The following is a 23,524-nucleotide window of genomic DNA, read 5'->3' as shown; positions in this document are numbered from 1 at the left end:
ATCTGGGTTATCGCCTGAGTGAGGGCCTCAGCAGTAGAAGGGGTCTTACTGTCCATCTCTCCCGGAGCTTCCAAGGGGGTTCGTGCTAAGTACACAGATGCACTACCACTACTTCGCCCAGAACCAGCAGAGGTGGTCATCTTCTGGGACTTAGCGGACAACAGTGTCTCTTTCTCTCGAATGGCCTTAATCAGTTTTGAGTAGGTGAAAAGGTCACTTCGGTCTCTCATTTGAATTTTCAGCATGATAGGGTCTAAAGGTTGTGCACCTTTTAGGATCTGAGTCAATAAAGCCTCACTTGCATTGTCTTGTGCCATTCCCTTTTTCAGGATTGCTTGGTGTAGGATCTTGTCCAGGCGAGTGACAAAGGTGGATAGGCGTTCCCCTTCCTCTTGGTAGGTATGTCAAAACCGATGTATCAAGTCAGCACAACTTTCTATTTGCCCAAAAACTTCACGAAGGGCATCCAGACACTCTGTGGCAGTGCAACCTGGCTGGTCTCTTTTAAGATTCCGGACAACATCTGAAGCAGGGGCACGTAGACTCTCTACAATCCTCTGTCGCTTGACTGTATCTGAGACCTCCCACTCATCTAAGGCCTGTGCAGCCTGGTCTATCCAGGTCTCAAAGTCATCTTCCCCGGATGGGACAGGTATCTGCCCAGAACAAACCCTCAGTTTTCTGTACCCATAACTGATAGGTTGGAATGAATTTGTCACTAAATTTTCCATCAGTTTTCCCATATCAGTGTAGAAGGAAGCGGGTGGATATCCTGGGGTGGTGGGCATGGAGTCAACAGAGGCTGAGCAGACCTCTCTTTTACTTGGTGGCCTTTCACTGGAACTGTCTGAGTGGTTGGTTGAGGGACTTGGTCGGATCAACTGAACTTTGATGTCATCCGTTAGCTGTAAGATTGTGTTCTGGAAGCAAGTGGGAAGGCCTTTTTTCACTTCTAGCAGGGCATATGTGTGAGAGATCTCCGGATCAGTCCGTGTGTCTAAGACGAACACCCGACGATCAAGTGCTAGGGCTGTGATAGCTTTATCTATTTGATTCTCTGTCCATCCATCAGCAGGTATATCCATCACCACACTGAACTGTAGTCTACCATTTTCTTCTTCACACCAGCGGGCAGCAGTGACTGGGTCCATTTTGCTGGCCTGGCTCGTTGTTCCTAGGGCAGTCATCACTCTAAGGGGCTAGGTTAGAATCCCAGAAGACGAGCCCCCACGTGTAGCACTGACTCCCACAGGAGCTGCTGTAAGAGTTGGGTTCTCCTACTGTCCCCAGTGATGACCCGTCCTGTGAAAGGACCCTCTAATACTCCGACACACCAATAACTATAAGGGGTTTTATTAGGGGCAGACAAGATGCCCTGTGAGAAGGGTGTGGGCAAACAGGGTTCACAATGGTATAGGGGTACAATGGCATCAGATAAAAGCAACAGCTTAGTGACAATGGGTTAGTGAAGCAGAAATAGCAGTTCAATAGTGCAACAGTCATAAATAGAGTTTGTTCCCCTGTCCACCCGTGAAGAGACTCTGCCCCTTAATGCACTGGGTGAGAGAGAGACAAAAACTGCTGTACAATTCTTAACAATCAAACAGGCAAACAGTTATATGCAATTCACACAAATAGCAGAGGAGGTGCAACTAGCTACTGCACTTAGCTAAAACATTTCAAACCCTGACTAACCACTGGCCAGTGGTGAAACTGCTATAAAGTCTGCTAGCGATGGGGCCCATTCAAGTTACAGTTGGAGCGCTCAGACCTTCAAGAGAAGGTATTTGTAATCCACATGGCACGACCAGCTCTCCAAAGGACTCTGAGCTGAGACGGGCAGTGGCCCCTTCTCGCTCGCCAGGCGAAGGCACAATTAAACGCAAAGTACTGTGGCCACAGGCCCCTCACCCATCTAGTCGCTGCAGCAAGAAACCTTCAGGAATGGCTTGTCCTCTGGGCTGGGTGAGATGATTCCTCCTGTCTGGTCGCTGGTGGCTTGTTTCGCGTCCAACTCCTTGCTATCCTGGCTTCAAAGCATCAATTGGAGCCTGATTGTACTCCTCTTTCTGCCCTGGTCCGTTCCTCTGAACCACACGAAGATCGCTTACGCAGAGGCTGGGACAGAGAGATCCACACGTCTCTCCAGCCTCTCTCCTTTGTTCTCCTCTTCCTCCTTTTGTCCCCTCACTTCCTCCTGTCCTCCCCCCATCACCCCCCTCTGTCCACTTCCTTTAACTCTGCAAGAGGGGTGAGGTTGCCATCGTGTGGTGGGTATAGATATTGCAGTCTCAATCCACTGATGTTACATATATATAATACATTAATACATTATCTGTCATTTTACCACACTTAAATTGCGACTTTTTTCCTCTAACTTTAAAATCAAATTTCTCAAAAACTATAAGGTCTTTTTGAAGACAAAATTAATCTTCTTGTTTTCACTGTCCTTTTTTAACATACCCTGCAAATTTGTTGTTTCTATTCACATTTTTAACAATAGAATGTACATTAAATTAAAACGGCGAACAGCCCCCATTCGCCAGGAACTGTCCACTAGTGAACAGTTTGGGCCATCTCTACCCTCTTGCACACACCCCTGGGGTTTGCAGTCCCTTGAGAATACACTCAGAGGTTGCTGCTAAGAGGGAAGGGATGCAAATCCCTTTTCAAAAGCAACTCCCTCTCAGGGGCAAACCCAGGATTTTCGAGGGGGGGATTCCTGAAAGGTCTCCCTCAGCCACACACAATACTGTATAATCATATGGTAGGACGTCACGCTGGGTACACATAATGCAATTTCCCATCTGACCAACGGGATCCAATGGGATCGATCAGGAGCATTTTGAATACAGATAATAATGAGGACAGCTGACATTGGTAATGAAGGGGAAAGTGAAGCATTCACACAGCAGGGCACGGGGCTGTGCTCATACCTGACTCTGTTAATTTCCCCAGAGCTGCTTCATGCTCTGTACACACGCTGCTCCTCCATGCTCTGTACACACATTGCTGCTCCATGCTCTGTACACACACTGCTGCTCCATGCTAGCCAGATGTGCCCCCAGTATTAGCAGCCCCCCTTCCCCAGCATAGATAGCCAGGTGTGGAAAGAAAAGGGGCAGTACTGTAAGCTGCAGGATGCCTGCAGATATTTGGGTGTCTCAACCTGTTCATGTTCTCAGACACTGCACTGACCCTGGTCTGAGGGGGGATTCTGGGCAGCTGTAATCCCCCCCTGTGTTTGCCTATGCCTCTGACATCATCTTCCTTTGCCCTACATGCCTGTCCACTGCAAACTCCTGCTTTTAGAAGACTACAGGATTAACCTACATGCCGGAAAAGTTGCTTTGCGCAGGTAACAGTACTAACAGCGAGAAAACCATCCGCTAACCCATTAGCACCATTACTGGGTTAACATATGCGTTGTTATGGTAATGTGCATAATGCTATGAGTTACCATAGCAATGTGCACGCTAACCTGAGAACGCGTGTGTCGCTAATGTGTTAATAGGACGTTGTGTAAGCACCAGTAAAAATGCCGTGCACTGCCTGCCCACCGCAACTTTACAGACATATAGTGCATCAGGCCCAAAACTGCATATAGCATATTTTTTCCACCTTCTTTATTAGAAGCCTTTTAAAGTGGACCTGAACTCAGAAATTCCTATCTACTGTAATAGATAAGCTACAGCTTAATAATTTTTAAAGAAAAAACATTTCTTTGTTACAGCTGGTACAAATCCTGCATTAAATCTGCAGTGTGCCTACTTCCTGCTCTCATGGAAGCAGACATAGAGTTAACATCCTGTGTTAACAAATTAGCTGCTCTGCTGAGGCAGCCAGCTGACACAGCTGAGAGGTTAAATTACACTTGTGATTAGTCACAGATAAGGGGGTATTAGACAGGCTCTTCTCTCTAAATACATACAGGGTGCATTATTCTCTGTTTCCTTCTGCCCTGTGCAAGAGTTCAGGTCCACTTTAACCACTTGAGCCCCAGAGGTTTATACCCCCCTAGTGACCAGGTTATTTTTTACAATTCGGCACTTCACAACTTTAACAGCTTATTGCTTGGTCAAACAACTTAGCACCAAAATAAATGTTACCTCCTTTTATCCTCACAAATAGAAATTTATTTTGGTGGTATTTGATTGCTGCTGCTATTTTTAGTTTTAATTATTTTAATAGTAAAAAGACCACAATTCTATAAAAAAAAAAAAAAAAACCACAAAAAAACAACATAGAGATAAGTTAATTGGCTTCCCCCTAAATTGTCCCTTGACTAAGATACTGTACATACACTACATGACACATACTACATATGACTATGGTAGGGATTAGATTGTGAGCCCCCTCACAAAAAAGCAGCCTGCCAGCGCCGATCATTGGCTGGCAGGCTGATTGCTGGGATCTGCTGCGCACACTGACAAGAGCGAGCGTCGTAGAAGAACAAGAGCGCAGCTGACCACCTGTTAATCTGCAAAGGCGGTCCACAGCTTGTTAAAAGCAATGTTTGGACAGGATACTGTATATAATAATTTTGTGTATTTGTTCTGTCTCTGTGCTACTCATTTAAATAGATTTCTTGATGACTAAAAACTGCCTCTATCTCTGAGAGGATTCCGGTGTTATAGCTATTTCCATGAGCTATAAGATTTCTGTGCAGTGCTTATATTGATATGTGCTTTTCTTTCACTCTGTGATTGGTTATTACATCCCTGTGTTCTCTCATCATTGTACTCCTCTGGTCTCCACTAAAGTGACTCCTGGCAGACCGGGAAGGTAAATGGAACTCCGCACGTCAGTGTGTCATACTAAAATAGCTCGGTTGATTCCATGCCCTGGCTCGTACTATAGCTGGGAATGGCTCTATTGGGAAGGCACTGCTATCTAAGCAGAGGTCAGGGAATTGATTTGGCCCCTGTGAGAAAGAAAAATGAATGCCTAACATTTTCTTAGATCGATTCTACGCAGGAAAATTCACCGCGGGTTGATTGTCAGGAAGTGAACAAAGCAAATCCGTTTTAACAGGCGTGTCTCCCGTTCATTTAGACGCGGGAGAGTGACAAGGCTAAGACTTCGTATACATCACGATTAGGATTACCTGGCTGCAGTCTGTTTCGCACAATGCTGCGGTTGTTTCATTACTTGGGCCTGATACTCTGATTGCACGGCTGGTTTAGTGATGCGGCCTCACTGGGGATGAGTCTGCCACACAATATGAGCTGTCGCAGGGCTATATTTTTGAAGAGAGCAAGTGTGAAAGTGTTGTAGAATCCTCTATTGATTTAGTAATAGCGCAGGAACGAAGTGAGATGAGCTGCTCTGTGAGGTACCCGCTCAATGGGGAGACTGGCAGGTTTACATTCACAGCAAAGGTCCAAATTCAACGCAAAGCACCCGAGTAATAGTCACGCTGTCACACAGGCCTCAGGCAAATGGTACGTTTCTTATCTGTGAAGCCAGCTGGACAATAATGCTTTTTATCACTTCTTTCCAAGCCCTGGCCTTAAAGTGTACCTGAGAGGAGTTAAAGTGAACCTGAACTATTGCACAGAAAAGAAGGAAAACATAGAGAAATGCACTCTGTCTGTACTTAGAGAGTTTAGCCTGTCTAAATCCCCCTCATTTGTGATTAATCACAAGTTGTAATTTGATCTCTCAGCTGTGTCAGCTGACTGCCTCAGCTAATTTGTAAACACAGGATGTGAACCCGATGGCCGCTCCCATGAAAGCAGGAAGTAGACACACTGCAGATTTATTGCAGGTTTTGTATCAGCTGTTTTTCTTTAAAGGTTATTATGCTGTTGCTAATCTCTTAGAGCAGAGAGGAATTTCTGAGTTCAGGTCCGATTTAAACAGAAGAATGTATACTTACCTGGGGCTTCCTCTAGCCCCATGTGCTAGGTGGGCTCCCTCGCCGTCCTCCTGGGAGGCTCCATTTGTCTTTAATCTTCTCCCTAAGTGCCTGAGCCCACTAACGCAGTTGTGTCAGCTTTTCAGAATCTGTAACATTGATGTGTTGCTGAAAAGCGGACACAACTGCATACAACTACGTTAGTGGGCTCAGGCCCTTAGGAAAGCTTCAGTCGTGCCAGTAGGCTTTGCACATGCACAGCCCGGCCTCGCGTTCTCCCGTTGCGCTTTTGTTGCCATGAGCAGTACTACCTGCCCTCTAAAGCCTCCGCCTTGGCCCCCCACAGTGTGCCTCAGGGTTGAGAATGCCCCCCTCATAGTGTCCCCTGTAGTACATCCCAACATTTCAATGTTCCCTGTAGTGTGTGCCAACATCCCAGTTCCTTCTAAACTCCATTTAAATTGTACAATTCTTTGGAGTCCTTATGACATCCTGAGGTGTCCTTTATTACCTGCACTATCCGGCTGTTGAGTGAATTACAAGGAACGCTGATCGGGGCAACAGGGGCATAGCTAGAGGTCATGGGGCCCTATAGCAAAACTTTCATAGGGCTCTCAAATGTAGGCTCTTAAGCAATTCCACCTGTACCTACCCTATGGATACGAGTTAATTGGGCAATTTACATTCTCCTGCAATGAACACTGCTCAAAAGTTCATGGGCACTGAGACAAAGTCAGAGGGTGAAGAAACACAAGTTAGTGGTAAATGCATTAAGTATCGCCGGGGCTCCCTATGCAACAGGGCTCCGGAGCGGCTGCTATGGCTACGCTCCTGGGGGACAATATGATGGGCAACAATGGAGGCACTCATCAGCCCCTGGTGAGTCATTGATTGATGAAACCGGTAGGGCAGAGCCAAGGTCTATACACCAAGCGCAACATGAGGAAAGGGTATGTGGAACGCTGCAATCCACCCGACCCAGAGATGGGGATATATACGCTGTTATATTGTTTAATCATGTACGGGCATCACTGTTCTTATTGTTTTATTACATTTTGAGTTTTACACATGATCCGTTTTCTCTGAGTTCCCTAGATTGAGTTTTTTTTATAAAAATCTGATCAGACATGTTGGAAAAATCTTTATATTCCATCTAATGGAAAAATCTAACGAAATAATCGAATCGAAAAAAAATGAAAAAATTGTACCATGTATGGGCACCTTTAGCCACATTGAGCCTATCTGGGCACATGCACTGTTTGCCCGCTGCTGCTCTCTCTGTCCCTGTCGCTTTGTTTCTCGTTCTCATCTTCCCAGGTTGGGAGGTATGTAAAATCTCTGTATCTCGGTCTGTATGGCTTCCTCTCAGCCTAGTGCAGTGTGTGTACAGTGACAGGCAATGATTACACTTCATCTCTGTCCGGACTGCTTCGGCATGATGAAACTGATAGGCTGATCTCAATGGACAGTGCTGCATGGCCAGAACATAACTCACAGCTCCTCGGAGCCTCTGATTGCCTGAGACACATTATTAAGAGCCACCTCATCCATCTTCAGACACTTAAATAAAGAACAATGAACCAGTAGCAGGTTACCCAGGGATCAGAAACTTCTGACATCATTTACAGAAGAATAATGCTTAGGCTGTGGGGCACAGCTACTCTGTGAAGTGGCAGTCAGCACTCTTTAAAGCACTTTTAAAGAGGCTCTGTAGTGACATATAGTAGAATGCAGTAAATTATTCAGGATACCCACTTTTACATTACATGTTATGGTTTCCACATCAGAATCACTTCCTATAGCTAATTTTGTTCTGCATATTGGTTTGTAGCAATGCCCTCAGAGGCTTAGCCTAGGCTGTTTATTATGCAGACTCCCTCCCCCCCCCCCCCCCCAACCACCACCAGAGCATTCTGGGACACCAGCTGGCTTTAGAACTCCCAGTACACAAACATTCTGCAGAGATCATTTGCCATTACTGAAGATGTTGCTGGGCTGACTGTGATAAATTTCAGAAAGTAATGCAGGGAGAGGTAGGATTTTACAATGGGCAGACACTGACTAAGTGATTTATAAATTTATATCATAAAAAATATGTACCAAAAGTGGGGGGAAAAAGTCTTATAGTCCAAAGGTGTCCACAATAAGTGCCCCCTGTCCTCTTGCTGGCCTCGGTCTCTGGTGTTCTCAAGTTTCCCCTCTGGCCAGTGTCCTGTGTCCTCCTGCGTCTCACTGGCCCCCCTCTGTCACATCTGCCCCCGTGTCCGGTGTCACACTGTGTAGAGACCCAGGACCTCCGTGCAGCCATTTAGCGGTTCGCTCGCTGGAGCCTCCAGACGCCGTGCATCCCCCTCTACAACATTGTTTTGACAGCGGCAAGTAAGAGGACACAGGCGGCTGAAGGGACACAGGGGGCTGTTGACGTACACAGGGACACCGGGCATGGCGGCAGATGGAGCTAGATTGATGAGGGGACAAACACACACAAGGTCACAGTGGGCAGATGGGACAAAGGGGGCCGGTGAGGTACAGAGGGACACTGGCCACAGTGGCAGATAGAGATCACTGATCACAGAGACACCCACAAGGTCATAGGGGCAGATGGGACAGAGGGGGTTGGCGAGGCACAGGGGGACACCAGACACAGGGGAGTAGATGAGGATAGACTGATCTTAGGGGGACACATGAGGTCACAGGGGGACAGAGGGGACACATTAGGACGCAGGGGACCAGTGAGACATGAGACACTGGCCAGAGGGGAGACAGGAGGGCACAGGGGGCAGATGGGACACATGAGGACACTGGAGACACAAAGGGGCAGATGGGACAGAGGGGCCGGTGAGACACAATAATTGGGGAGAACATGTCCAAGACGCTAATGGACCAATGGACGCACCAGGTTTAGTATATTTTTTTTTCTCAGGTTCTTGCCCTCTAAACCTAGTCCGAAAAATACAGTAATTTTATTCATTATGTTTTGACTACAGTTTCACTACAGTCCCTAGACATATATTTTCTGTAGTGAATTTATTTGTGGCCTTCTTCTGTACCCTACCATAGTCATAATCCATAGCTCCCAACTGTCCCTCTTTTGGAAGGACAGTCCCTCTTTGGGAGCCCTGTCCCTCTGTCCCTTTTTACTCCTCATTTGTCCCCCTTTTAGGACTTTGTCCCTCTTTCTATGTAAATATATATATATTTCTCTACTAAAAAATGTGTTTGATTGACTCTAAAATGTATCCCCATCCTTTAAATTGATATATTACTAATTTTAAAATGTTAATATGAAGGAAAATGAATCGGGATAGAAAGGACCATTGTGGTTTGAATTATAAAACAACATATTTTTCTTTATGGTATGCATGACTAGGGATGTGACGGGGGTGTGGCTTAAGTGTCCTTATTCATCACAAAAGGTTGGGAGGTCTGATAATCTGATGTCCTACCATATTATTATTATGTATTTATATAGCACTGACATCTTGCGCAGCACTTTACAGAGTACATAGTCAAGTCACTGACTGTCCTCAGAGAAGCTCACAATCTAATCCTACCATAGTCAGCCCACCAATGCAGCCCTGTGTCCCTCTTAATCTTCTGGCTGGGGGGCGTGGCTGTGAAAGAACGTATTGGCACTGGATAATCTATCAATAAAGAATGCTTGTTCAATATATACAGTTTAGGAGTTACCTTGAACAACACTACTGGTCCAGCACCTGGCAAGCTCTCATGGTGTGTAACCACACATGTAATCTCAGATAAATCACCAAAGGTGGTTAAAGGGCCACAACAGATCCCCTTTGTTAAAGTACAGGCAACATTTTGTCTTGTGCTAGGTGCAAACGATACAATTTTCAGGCAGATTTACCTGCCAGATCGATTTTTTCCAACATGTCGATCTGAATTTCAATTGATTTTCCGATTGATTTCCGTTCACTTTTATCCCAGGGACCCGCTGGGCCCTGAAACAATCGCTGGCGATTACTCTGGACATAAATTGCATGTGATGAAATATACTGGACTGCTCACAATGGTGTGCAGACTGCATTCTAACTGCAATAGATATACCCTTTGACCTTGATATTGCTGCACACGGGCAACACAAATGCGGCTGATGGAGGGGGCGGGCCGTGCTCGCAAGTAACGTCAAGCCATGGAGGAGGCAGTGATAGAAGAGGCGGTCCGTGCGTGTAAGGGACAGCTGCGGGTAATAGGAGGCTAATGAATAGGTGGGACTGGAGGCGCACGGCTTGTCCAGGCCAAGGACAGCCGTGATAACAGCCGTGATAACAGTTATTACAAATGGTGTGGAGAAACCGCATACAGAAAACCAACAGAAAACCAACAGCCTCAGCTTATTACACTTACTCTGTCCATCTCTGATGGAACAGAACTGGCTCTGTAGACTCCTCCAGCATCACTACAGCACACAGCACTTGGGGAGGGGTAGAGAGGCTGCGGGTAGAGCAGTGCTGTATACAAGTCCCTGCTGAACACTGAATGATTTGTATGATTCATTATTAGTGACTGAGCAGATGCAGTCATTAGAACAATTGTGCAAAGAGCAGAACATTTTTTTCTCTTCGAGCCCTTTATTAGTCTCTCAGGACAGGGAAAATAAACTTCTCCCCCCACAGGGCCTCCTGCGGCTTCTGTGCCTCCCTGTGGCTGCATGCCTTGCAGGGTCTATTGTTACGCCCCTGTATATACAATACATTACACGCTAACACTTACAGCCGTGGCTGCACTGTGGTAAAGTAGGGGATGTAGCCACGGCCCAGCACAACATGTCCTGCAGAATGGCATTGGGGACCAGTGACTGATAGAATGATGCACACTATAGGCTTGAACTACCATTCAAAATGTATTCATTTCATGCACACTACATGTTACGGGCTGGGCCCTTCAACAGGTGTGATCTCCTACACCATCACCAGCAATGTAACTACTTCTCAGTATTCTACTGATTGCTACAAACAGATTGACTTTAAAGGGACCCCGAGTAGTAAAAATAAACAAAATCGGTACTTACCTGGGGCTTTCTCCAGCCTACCGTAAGTCGGAAGGTCCCCCGGCATCCTCCTGGCTGCTCTTCCGGTCCCGCTGCAGAATAGACCACCGGGGACACCAGGGCCTAGTGTCGGGCTGACACTTCTTTATCGGTGCACTTCCTTAACTGCGCATGCACGGTTTTCTAACGCTAAACCACGCAGTACTGTCACGCCGACCACCGTGATGATGCGTAGCGGGCAGCATGATGACGACGGAGCGGCACCGATAAGGAAGTGTCAGCCCGACACTCGGCTCGGGTGTCGCCAGTGGTGTATTCTGGAGCAGGACCGGGAGAGGAGCCAGGAGGATGCCGGGGGAACTCCTTACCTACGGTGGGCTGGAGAAAGCCCCAGGTAAGTACCGGTTTTGTTCATTTTTACTGCTCAGGGTCCCTTTAAATTTCTAATTTGACCAGTTTTGGGACCCCACCTATAACAGAAGAGCCAACTCACCGGAACTGCACAGGATCCCGGCACAATTCCACGTTAGGCCTGTAGGATCGCTCGTAGAGACGAGTCTGAGCCACTTTCATAGGCGCCTCTTTGTCCTTAATGGCCTGCTTGAGTGCTGATATGTTATTCTCCTGATCTCTGATCTCCTCCAGTGTCTGTATAAAGAGAGGGCAATGAAGGTAAATCCAAAGAAATGAATCTCAAGTCTTTCCGCCATAAAAGCTTATCATATTTTATCTAACCAATAATGGTGGCGTGTCACTCTGAAAGACACTCTGATATTTGCAAGGATATTAGCATGTGGGGTCGCTAGGCTGACAATTAGATGTGTCGGCGTATTTACACAAGGATCATGGCTGCCGGCTGCAGCTGTACTCTCAGCTGGGAAAATTACACATATATATCTTTTATAATAGTGACCCTATTTTGAACTGTAATGTTAAAGGAGGACTCCTTTAAAAGTGTCACTAAACTAGGCATGCAGTACAAAAAATGTATGTGTTTTATAATTTTTAAAGAAGAACTCCAGTGAAAATAATATTTTAAAAAAGTGTTTCATTTTTACAATAATTATGTATAAATGATTTAGTCAGTGTTTGCCCATTGTAAAATCTTTCCCTGATTTAAATTCTGACATTTATCACATGGTGACATTTTTAGTGCTGGCAGGTGATGTCAGTGGAAGGAGATGCTGCTTGCTTTTTTGGCAGTTGGAAACAGCTGTAAAGCTGTTATTTCCCACGATGCAACAATGTTCCCACAGTGTGATGTCAGAACTATGGTCGTGACATCACACTGTGGGAGGGGTTTCACCACAATATTAGCCATATAGAGCCCCCTGATGATCCGCTTGAGAAAAGCAAAAGATTTCCAATGTGAAAGGGGACATCAGCTACTAATTGGGATGAAGTTCAATTCTTGGTTACAGTTTCTCTTTAATCTCTTCTTTCAAACATTTTACCAACTGAAAAGGCTTTAGGCCACCAGCCCAGTGGTGTGTAATGGGCGCTTTGTAACACGGCTTACCGCTCAGCAATGTACCACCTATGTGACGTTCACCGAGTAGCAGGTGCGTTGCAGTACAACAGGTTGCGGTATGGTAACGCACTGCATGCAGTGCGTTATCGGTAAACTGCGTGCAGTGCATTACCAGTAAATGCTCGTTAACAGCATGAGTAAAGTATACTTTTCACTGACTGTATGCTTCACTGTCCGACACAATGCAAGCATGACGCGTGGCACCAATGTCCTGTTCTGTAGTATTCCTGCTGTCACAGAGAACACAATGGCCACTGTTAACGTGGCCTGAATAGTTCTAGAACTGCTTCTCTACTCAATTGTCTGGTTCATTCAGGGCCCTTTCACACTATTGTATTGCGGTAAAGTTGCAGTAAGTAAATTTAACGTAAGAGGGCAATAAGTCAATGAAAGTCTATGGAGACTTTCATGCTTAACCTCCCTGGCGGTACGCAGTTTCCGATGCTGCGTCCGCGGGAGGATTTTTTCAAATAAAATTAGGTTAAAATGCTTAAGCTAGCGATTTGCTAGCTAACTGTGGCCCCCAAGTCCCCCAACACCACTGTGATCCCCCCGATCGCCGTCGGCAATATTTACCCATCCGCGATCGCTGCAGCTTCATCATGTAGCTTCAGTCGTCGCTATGGCATCATGCGCAGTCCCTATCCTCCCCATAGCGAAGCCTGGAACTGATTGGGAGGCTGCGCCATTGCAGGATCCCTGGGGATACGTATAACGTCGGCGATCGGGGGGGATCGGGGGAGAGCGAAGGGACTTGGGGGGCATGCTTAGCTAGCAAAGTGCTAGCTTAAGCATATAAAACAAATTTTATTAAAAAACACCTCCGGGGGCCATGCGATCCTCTCCGGCGGCTAGCCCGAGTGTAGGTCGGGCTTACCGCCAGGGAGGTTAATGCGACGAGGTGCAACGGAAGTAGTCAAATCGCCTCAACCCCCCACAAAGTCAACAGTGTGTTACCGCATGATCCATGCCCACCGCTTGGATTGTGCAGTAATATAAGTCTATGGTGATGCAGTAATTGTAAATGACGGAGCGTGGTTGGACACAGCTTGTATGCGCCGACTTCCTGTCCAGCAAGGAGTACATCACTAAATGAGGGCGGGCCTATGCATAAGACCCTGTCAGTGCACTCTGACTTCATCTGTCCACTCTGTGATAGGCTGGCTCCTTGGCACTGGTAAAAGCAGAGAACTCCTCAGGCCACACTATGAGGCACCTCCCACCCACAGATGACATAATGGACTTGATTCACTAAGACAAATAGTTAACACGCCTTATCAAAGATAACACGCCTTATCAGAGTAGCATAGTGAGCGCTACGAACCCGCAGGGACTCAGGGCAGGATGAGCTCTCGTCATTATTATTATTATTATTTTTTATTTATATAGCGCCAACATCTTCCATAGCGCTGTACATAGTACAAACAAATAATGGGGAACAAATATACATAAGAAATACAAGACACTGTACAGTCATGACATTGAATAGAATAAATACAGATACATACATAGTTGATATGTAGTTGGTACATATACATATGTTAAAATTACAGCAGTATGAGAAACACTAGGAGGAGGTCCCTGCCCTTGCGAGCTTACAATCTAGAGGGTAGTGGGGAGGAAACAAAGGGGAAGGAAACACCAGGATTAGTGGGTGAGCCAGTGTGACTTCAGTGCTGCCTATAGCAAATTATAGGCTTGTCTGAACAGGTGTGTTTTCAGAGTACGTTTGAAGGTTTCCAGACTCGTGGCATGACGAACCGGCTGAGGGAGAGAGTTCCAAAGGAGAGGGACCGCCCGTGAGAAGTCTTGGATGCGAGAGTGAGAGGAGGTGACTAGGCTGGAGGACAAAAGGGTCTCCTGTGAGGAACGGAGGGTCCGAGCGGGGAGGTATCTGGAGATTAAAGAGGAAATGTATGGAGGCGACAGCTTGTGTAGAGCTTTGTATGCAAGTGTGAGAAGTTTAAACTGGATCCTTTGGGCAACTGGTAACCAATGGAGGGATTGGCAGAGAGGGGCTGCCTCAGAGGATCTGGAAGAGAGGTGGATGAGACGGGCCGCAGAGTTTAGTAGGGATTGGAGAGGTGCCAGTCTGCTTTTTGGTAGACCACAGAGTAGGGTGTTGCAGTAGTCAAGACGGGAGATGATTAGGGCATGCACAAGCATTTTAGTTGCTTCTTGTGAAAGGAAGGGACGGATTCTGGAAATGTTTTTGAGATGGAAGTAGCAGGAGGTAGTTAAAGTGTTAATATGTGGTTTAAAGGAGAGCTCAGAGTCCAGAGTTACCCCTAGGCAACGAGCTTTGGGGGTTGATGCTATTGGGGTGTTCTCTACATTGATTGTGACAATGGGAGGTGGAACAGAGAGCGAAGGTGGAAATATCACAATCTCCGTTTTGCTCATATTGAGTTTAAGGAAGCGGGATGACATAAATGTAGATACAGCGGATAGACATTTGGGGATTTTTGATAGTAGTGTGGAGAGGTCTGGGGCAGAACAATAAATTTGGGTGTCATCAGCATAGAGGTGGTATTGAAACCCAAAAGAGCTTATTATCTGTCCCAGGCCATGGGTGTAAATGGAAAAGAGGAGGGGTCCAAGGACGGACCCTTGTGGTACTCCCACAGACAGTGGGCGTGGAGAGGAGTTGGTATTGGCATAGGAGACCATGAAAGAACGTCCAGATAGGTAAGAGTTGAGCCAGGAGTGTGCTAGGCCCTTGATTCCCAGTGTTGAGAGGGTCTGGAGAAGCAGGGTATGATCAACAGTGTCGAAGGCAGAGGACAGATTTAGGAGTATTAGTACCGAGAATCTGCCTTTGGCTTTAGCAACTAGGAGGTCATTGGCAACCTTAGTGAGAACGGTTTCCGTAGAGTGTTGAGGGCGGAAGCCAGACTGGAAGGGGTCCAACAGGGAATTAGCAGAAAGAAAGTTAGACAACTCTGAGTAAATGTGGCGTTCCAGCAGTTTGGAGGCAAAGGTAAGGAGAGAGACTGGGCGGTAATTAGAAAGGGCAGTAGAGTCTAAAGAGGGTTTTTTGATTAGTGGTGTTATGATAGCTTGTTTAAATGAAGAAGGGAAAATGCCAGTTGAGATGGAAAGGTTAAACAGTGTTGTTAAAGCAGGAATGAGGGGGGAGGAGAGCTGGGGGATAAGATGAGAGGGAATAGGGTCTGAGGCGCATGTAGTAAGATGAGCTTTAGAGATTAGTGAAGAAAGACGCTGTTCAGTTAAGGCAGAGAAGATTGTTAGCAGGGAGGGGGTTTGAGTGGGTGAGTGGTTATGTGGAGAGGGATAGTTAATAGTAGGGGAGCTGCCGGGAGGAGAGGAAAAAGGAAGAGGTGATTGGACCGGTGAAGAGGGTTGCTTTTGAAAGCTGTTCTGTAGCGTTTCAATTTTGCTCACAAAATATGCTGCAAAGTCCTCTGCAGACAAGCTTGTGGTTGTAGGGGGAGGCGGGGGGTGGAGAAGAGAGTTGAAGGTGTTAAAAAGTTGTTTAGGGTTATGGGATTGTGAAGAAATAAGTGTAGAGAAGTATGACTGCTTTGCAAGTTAAAGAGCGTCCCTGAGCTGGAGCAGCGTGTTTTTATAGTGGGCGAAGTCATCTGCGTTGGAGCTTTTCCTCCACTGCCGTTCTGCTGCCCTGGACTGTCTTTTCAGTTGTTTGATGGGTTCAGTCAGCCAGGGCTGTCTGTTGATGCGGCGGGGGCTGAAGTTGGTGAGAGGGGCGGCTGTGTTCATGGCAGCAGAGACTGTGGTGGAGTAGTAGATGGATGCTGACTCAGGGTCAGTGTAGGATGACAGGGAGACCAGGGGTTTTAGAGAATCAGCTAGGGAACAGAGGTCGAGGTTGCGATAATTCCTGCATAAGCGTGATGGCTGCACTACAGTATCTGGAGGAGGCAGGGAGGGGCTGATTGTAAACGTTATGAGATTGTGATCTGAAAGGGGGAATAATGAGTTATTAAATGTGGAAACTGGACAGAGCCGGGTAAAAACTAGGTCCAAAGTGTGGCCATCTTTGTGGGTGGAGGTTGAGGACCAATGGGAGAGGTCATAGGATGAGGTGAGTGAGAGGAATTTTGTGGTAGTGGAACAGTTAGTGTCTATGGGGATGTTAAAGTCCCCAATGATGATGGAAGGAATGTCAGTGGATAGAAAGTGGAGAAGCCATGTTGAAAAGTGGTCGTTAGATGACAGCAACCTGGAAATGGTGAGGGGAGTAGATGCGGACAGCATGAGCCTCAAAGGAAGAGAAAGCCAGAGAAGGTGCAGGTGCAAGCGGTGTAAAGGAGCAGTGTTCAGAAAGAAGAATTCCCACCCCACCCCCATGTTTGTCACCCGGTCTAGGTGTGTGGCTAAACTTGAGGCCACCGTATGAAAGGGCAGCTGGAGACACAGTTTTAGATGGGGTTAGCCATGTCTCAGTGAGCCCCAGGAAGGTGAAAGCATTAGTGATGAACAGATCATGGATGTGGGCTAGTTTGTTGACTACAGAGCATGCATTCCAGAGAGCCCCAGATATGGGAGGGGGAGAGCTGGGAAGGCAAGGAATGGTGATCAGGTTACATCGGTTAATATGTGCGGAGGAGTGAGGATGGTCAGTGCGGGATGTGGTATTTACCAGAGTGCAGTGCGGTCTGGGAGAGGGTCCTGGATTGGGTGATATGTCCCCAGCAGCAAGTAGGAGTAGTAGGCAGAGATAAGAGAGGTGAGGATGTGATTTGTATGTGACAGAGGGCTGTTTGAGAGATGTGGAGGAAGGTATGTGTGATTTGAGAAATAAGAATAGTTCATGAGTAGAGAGAAGAGAGGATGGTAGGAGAGAGGGAGCAATGTAGATGTTATTGCTGGCAGCGGGAGGGGTGAGTGATGTAGGTATTTTAAGTAGTGAGGCTGACAGAATAATGGCTGTAAAAATGATATTAAACATTTTGCAAGTTGGTGTGTGTCTAATTAGGGAAAATAAGTGTCAGAGTTAAAGAGTGCAGGGTAGTTTGTGTGATATTATCAGGTGTATGGTGATGGTTGACATCAGAGTGGTTCAGGGATTGATAAACATGAGCTGATGGTGGAAGTCAGGGACACCAAAGAGAAAAGATCATACCAGTGTTAGATCAGCAGATGAGCAGCCATGGAGAGTTTTGTGTTTGTTCTCATCTGGTCTCTTCTGGTTTAATTCTGGGCTAATTCGTGGTGTCTTATACACCCTTAAAGATATGCCCTTTAAGTATATGCCCTGCTGACCAAAAGGTCTGCTGACCTTTGAGATCTACTAATATAGGCCCTAACTGAGTTTGGAGTTAATAGGCAGAATGATATCAGGTGTGAGTTGGCTGGCCAATTTGTCTCACAGGGGCAGGGCTAGTCAAACATATGCAAAGGCTCTATTGAATAGGTAAGAAGTAGCAGGAAGTGGCCTAAGTTAATTATGCATACCATCATTTAAGATAGAGAAATTAGCAATGCAGGATTCAAGGAGCAGATCAATCAGTCAGGAAATATTGCATAGAGTCAAATGCATACCATCATTTAAGATAGAGAATGCCAATTAGCAGGAATAAGTTTGCTATGCTACTCTGATAAGGTGTGTTATCTCTGATAAGGCATGCTATTGGTCTTAGTGAATCAAGCCCAATATCTTAGCAGTCTTTGCAGAACAGAAACCTGCCATGGCAGTTTTTTTCAGAAAGCTAACAGAGCTAACATCGAAAAAGGAATTCCATAGCCAAGATGGGAACAAAGCAAGCCATGCAGCTGCAAACTGTGCCAACACTCACACCACCGGTGCTACATACTACTGGACGACCCATACTAGGCTCAGCATCATAATGTTCTTTACAGTATAGACAGCTGTGTACAAACAGAGCTATGTGCAAAGACCGTTGTCCTAAATTGTTGGCTGTATCAACAGAATTACCTAAACTGCAGTATAGTAAAACAACCACAAGATGTCACTGTCTATAAAATGTGATGATGAGCTCTATGGTATTGTTTTTTCCTGGATTCACTCTGCGTTTTCCTCTCTGTTCTAAGTAAGCTGCATTACCTGATGGTGTATGCTATATCTCTGCATGTCTTTCTTCAGTAAAGAGTTCTAACTTGTTATACTGGGTGCCTATCTGCGTGTACAGAGCACTCTGCTCCATCATGAAAGACATAGCTACAGGCAGGGCAGCCATCGGGAGGGGGACACAACTAACACTACAGTGAGGGGTCCAGCGCTTCTGGGGGCCCTGCCCCCCCCAAAGCGATGGAAGGGCCGCATGTGCTGGCTGCGGGCCTGTGGCTCAGTAAGCAGCACACCACGTTCCAGCACTGAGAGTGACATCAGTGCTTGACCGTGGGGAGCAGATGAGTGAGCCCGCTACAGCGGACTTTCTATACTGGGGCACCACCTATATCTGGCTACAGGCTACCTATACTGGGCCACCACCTATAGCTGGCTACCTATACTGGGGCTGGAACCAACTATACCTGGCTACCTATACTGGGGCACCACCTATACCTGGCTACCTATACTGGGGCACCACCTATACTTGGCTACTTATACTGGGGTGCCTATAGCTTGCTACCTATACTGAGGGCACCTGTACCTGGCTAACCTATACCACCCATACCAGGCTACCTATACTGGGGGCAACTATACCAGGCTACCTATACTGAGGCACCACCTATAGCTGGCTACTTATGCTGGGGGAACCTATACCTGGCTACCTATACTGGGGGCACCTATGCCTGGATACCTATACTGGGGGCACCTATACCTGGCTAGGGCAGGGGGACGAGCTGAGACAGAAGGGACAAGAGGTAACACAAGGGGATAAAAGAGGCACAGGGGGAACAGAGGCAGACAAAAGAGGCACAGGGAGAAAAGAGATGAGACGGGAACATGAGGTCACACAGAGGGATACAAAAGAGGCAAAAACTGAGGTGAGACAGAGGGGGACAGAAGAGGCACAGGAAGAAAAGAGGTGGACAAAAGAGAACGGATAAAGGATAAGAACAGACCTACAAGTCCCTATTTCATTTGTTAATCGGGGACTACCTGTATTTTGCTAGTATTTGGCTCCACCCACAACATGCCATGGTCACGCCCACTTTTTGCCGCATCACCCTGTGCATGCCGCTTTCTTCAGTGTTGGAGCCATGCACATTTTTCACCGCAGCGCACTTTGCACACGACACGGGGGTGGGGTGGCTAGTGGGCAGGCACAGCAACCATTGGGTGGGGCAAGGGAGGGGGGGGCAGGCCTGATGATGTGTGAGGGGCCCTAAAATGTCTGATGGTGGCCCTGGCTACAGGTAATGGTTGGCTGGTGTAGAGGCTCCTGACCAAAACCTTTAAAATTGATTAAATTGACATCAGCTTATCAGAAATGTTTTCTTACATCTCACAATAACAAATATTACTTTTCAGACCTCTAGAAATGAACCTCTTAACCTCATGCTATACGGTCCTTTCCTAGCGAACGAGTGCTTTGCCAACTAGTCATAATGTCGTAGTTAAAACAACAAGGGCTTGATTCACAAAGCGGTGCTAACCTACTTAGCACGTTTAAAGTCTTTAGACGCGCTAACCAGGGTGCTAAGTAGGTTAGCACCGGATTTCTCAATCAGATCGCGCGCTAACTTTGCGCATGCAAAGTTTTACGCGCGCAAAGTCCTATGCGCGCGCTAAGTCCCATAGGCTTTAATGGGCACTTCGCACAGAGCACTCTGCGCTCTGTGCAGTACGCGCGTAAAGGTTTACGCGCATTAAGTTTTGCGCGCGTAAAGTTTTATGCACGAAAAGCTTGTTTAGACGTGCTAAGGGGGTTTTCACAGGAGTGCTAACAGTTAGCACCGCTTTGTGAATCAAGCCCCAAGTGGGATAAATAGCATCGCAAGTGTTTGTTCTAAAGATGTGATGAGGAATTTCTTAACGGGAAGGTTGTTATGGAAACTGAAAGACGGAATGCTGCAAGGAGCAAAGGGGCCAAAGAAAATACAGGGCTAAATTAATTGTGCTAATAATAGCTACAGAAAGATCGACAGACACCCAAATGATTCAGCACGATGTGACAGACTGAGAGGGTCTCACTGTCTACATTCCACCGATAAATAGACTGCAGCTACCAACGGGAGATCCAAAATACAGAGAGATAGGACCCTATGTCAGTACAGGGGCGTAACTACATGGGAGCAGCCCATGCGACCACAGGGGGGCCAGAGCTTTAAGAGGGCCCCAACTACTACTTAACTTTGTGTTTTCGTGGCTACACATGTTATCAATGTGAAGAGTATGATGTCCACACTTGTTTTATAAGCCCTGTAAGATGGGCCCCCACCGGCGAGGGTCACCAGGGGTACACGAAGGAAAGGGTGCGAATATTGGGGGGGGGGGGGGGGAGCATCATGGCTTCTCTGGGTGGTGCCCATGACTTATAGTTTCACCTTTGCTTCAGTATGTACCATAGCAAAGAACAGACAGAATACCGGGGATAGTTTTTTCTAACCTGCTCTTGTAGAAACATTGAACAAGGATGCTCTGCAAAAGGAAGGAAAGGGTGTGTAGAGGTGTCACTGCTGGCATTGAGTATTGCAATGCCGCTGCATTTGTTGGATGCCGGGTTTTGCCACTAGTAAAAGAATATTAATTGATATTACTGATAGTTTACTACGCACTACCCAGGACCTTTTCTCACTTGAACCCTCCCCACCTAGTGCCTAAAACTAACTCCCCGCCTAATGCCTAACTCTGATCCCCCCTCTTAGTACCTTAAATTAACACCCCCACCACCTAGTGCCAAACACTAATCCTCCTCCCTGGTGCCTAAAACGACCCCCCCCCCCCCTCACACACACACCTAATGACTAACACCATCCACCCCCTCCTAGTGCCTAAAACCTAAAACTACGCCCTCACCTAATGACTAACACTAACTTCCCCCTCCTAGTGCCTAAAACTTACCCCCACCAAATGGCAAATTAACTCGCTCCCCCCATCTTCCTGGTGTCTAAAACTACCCTCCAACTTACCCCCTTCAGGTGTCTTAAACTAACTTCCCATCCTAAATCTTAACACTAATCCACACACCTAAATGACCGCAAGTTGTAGGCGATTGAATACATCCATTATTTCCGATGTAGTAGATCAGTTACTAACCCCATCAGGTTTCACCGTTTGGGTGCCCGATTACTGATACTTAACACAGTTGTCTATTGGACACCTGCCAATCCCTGCATCCAAATGAACTTACCCGTGACAGTGCCCCGCTCTCGTAGGTTCCAAATTCTGTGGTAACATTTTTATATCATTTTTCCTCACAGAAATGTCTGGAAATAAGAGTGAAATACATCTATACATACTGTAAACACATACAGTATATGCAACAGCCTCCCTTTCTATGTAGCAGGTGAGTGCTGCCACCATCACCAGCAGCCACAAATCGCTAAGTGATTTCACACACAACCATCCTAAGTACTTTTTTACCATGTAAAAAACGTTGGCGCATTGGGCATACAACTATTGTTAAAAATAACACCAACCTCATCCCAGTAGATTAACTGCACTGTGGTGTGCTGCAGAAACTGTTTACACATCCTCTGGGAGACGTTCTTTTCACTTGTTGCAGCTCCCAGCTGCTGTGTGGTATTCTCTGTGGACGACCCTGAGGTATCATGTGACCCGATGCGGGTCAGATGACAACCCGGGGAGCATTACGAGGACACAGGAAGCTACAAGAAGTGAAATTGACAACGCCCGAGGGTGCATAATGCACGCTACTGTGCAAAGTAGGTTAGAAATGCTGCTATTGCGTCCCGCCAGTCATTCCGGTTAGTTGAAACTACTGTATTTAAATGTATGTACAGTAAATATGTGATAGACAGTTTTTGGTGACCGTACCATTACATTTATTTAATAATATCTGATATACCACTTCTGATAGGTGTCTTTAATTGGTGGATTTGTGAAGAATGATGTAAGGTGAGAACGGCAGTTCCTGAGATGTTTGTCAGAATTTTGTTACAACTTCCCAGATGAGTTTTCGAAGCATTCTGGAAGTAATTTTGCTAGGACGGACGCTCTCAGGTAAATGTAGCGCCGTTTCAAGTTTTCTCCATTTGGAGATGATGGTTTTCACAGCTGTTCACTGGAGTCCTGGGGTGTTAGAAATTGCTCAAATTGCTCTGTAACTCAAACGATGGATACATTTCTGCAACTTTCCTTCTTTTGTATTTTATACTTTCATTTGACTGATGATGAGCATGCTTTACATTTTAGGTAATTTTAATTGATATTTAGATACAATAGGGATGGCAGCAATCAAGCTGATTGTGTCTAGTCTAATTTTACCAGTTATCACTGAAATTTAGATCAATGGTTGCTTAAATGGGGGAAATTACTTTTTTAAATGGGTAATAAGAGAGTATTGGTGAACGTTTCCCCTCCTTTTATTGTAAAATAAAATCTTCCACAATCATAAAACAACTGTTTTATGATTGTGGACCCATAGTGTAAATACGCCTCCCACTCAGATGTGGTACAAGAGACAATTACAATCGGTTGTCTGCTCTCAACCCAATCAGTTTCGGTTCCAGGCATCACCAGGGGAATGTCAAAGACCCCTGACGACACCTGGAGACGAAATCGGTCAGGTTGAGAGCAGAAAACCGATTGTAATTTTTGTGTACCACATCAGAGTCACAGGTTCTGGGAAGGTTGTCTGCTGCAAATCTGACCATTAAAGGAGTTATCAGGCGATTCTAATGAAAATACTGTAAGTGCTAGTTACCCGGGGTTTTGTCCAGCCCCAAGCTCCCAGCATGTCCCTCGCTGCAGCTCCACCGTCAGCCGTTCTCCGCCGCTGCCTCCCGGGCCCCGGCGATGAAGTCAGGCCGACCTGGAGGTCGGCCTGTACTGCGCCTGTGCGAGTGGTGCTGTCAATCACCGCCACGTGGTTCGGAGTGTACTGCGAAGGCGCAGTAGTTCTTCTCCTGGGCAGTACGCTCCGGTCCAAGTGGCTGTGATTGCCAGCACCGCTCACGCAGACACAGTACAGGTCGACCTCCAGGTGGCCTGACATCATTGCCGGGGACCGGGAGGCAGCGGGGGCGAACGGCTGACAGAGAAGCTGCA

General features: G+C 46.6%; 1 protein-coding gene and 1 long non-coding RNA gene across 2 annotated transcripts in view; one reads left to right on the top strand and one right to left on the bottom strand.

Moving 5' to 3' along the window:
• The window catches only part of TEKT4 (tektin 4), a 150,835-nt gene that overhangs the window by 9,792 nt on the left and 117,519 nt on the right, over positions 1-23,524 (bottom strand). Inside the window, exon 5 of the mRNA XM_068244155.1 lies at positions 11,365-11,519. Coding sequence (XP_068100256.1) covers positions 11,365-11,519 — 155 coding nt within the window. The remainder of the gene's footprint in view (positions 1-11,364; positions 11,520-23,524) is intronic.
• The window catches only part of LOC137524380 (uncharacterized), a 111,959-nt gene continuing 110,570 nt past the window's right edge, over positions 22,136-23,524 (top strand). The window contains exons 1-2 of the long non-coding RNA XR_011022664.1: positions 22,136-22,221; positions 22,335-22,372. This is a non-coding gene — a long non-coding RNA (uncharacterized lncRNA). The remainder of the gene's footprint in view (positions 22,222-22,334; positions 22,373-23,524) is intronic.

The sequence above is a fragment of the Hyperolius riggenbachi genome, chromosome 7 (genome assembly GCF_040937935.1).
Source record: "Hyperolius riggenbachi isolate aHypRig1 chromosome 7, aHypRig1.pri, whole genome shotgun sequence".
NCBI lineage: Eukaryota > Metazoa > Chordata > Amphibia > Anura > Hyperoliidae > Hyperolius > Hyperolius riggenbachi.
Note: the sequence above shows the minus strand (reverse complement) of the source record. Positions and strands in the feature narration are given on the sequence as shown.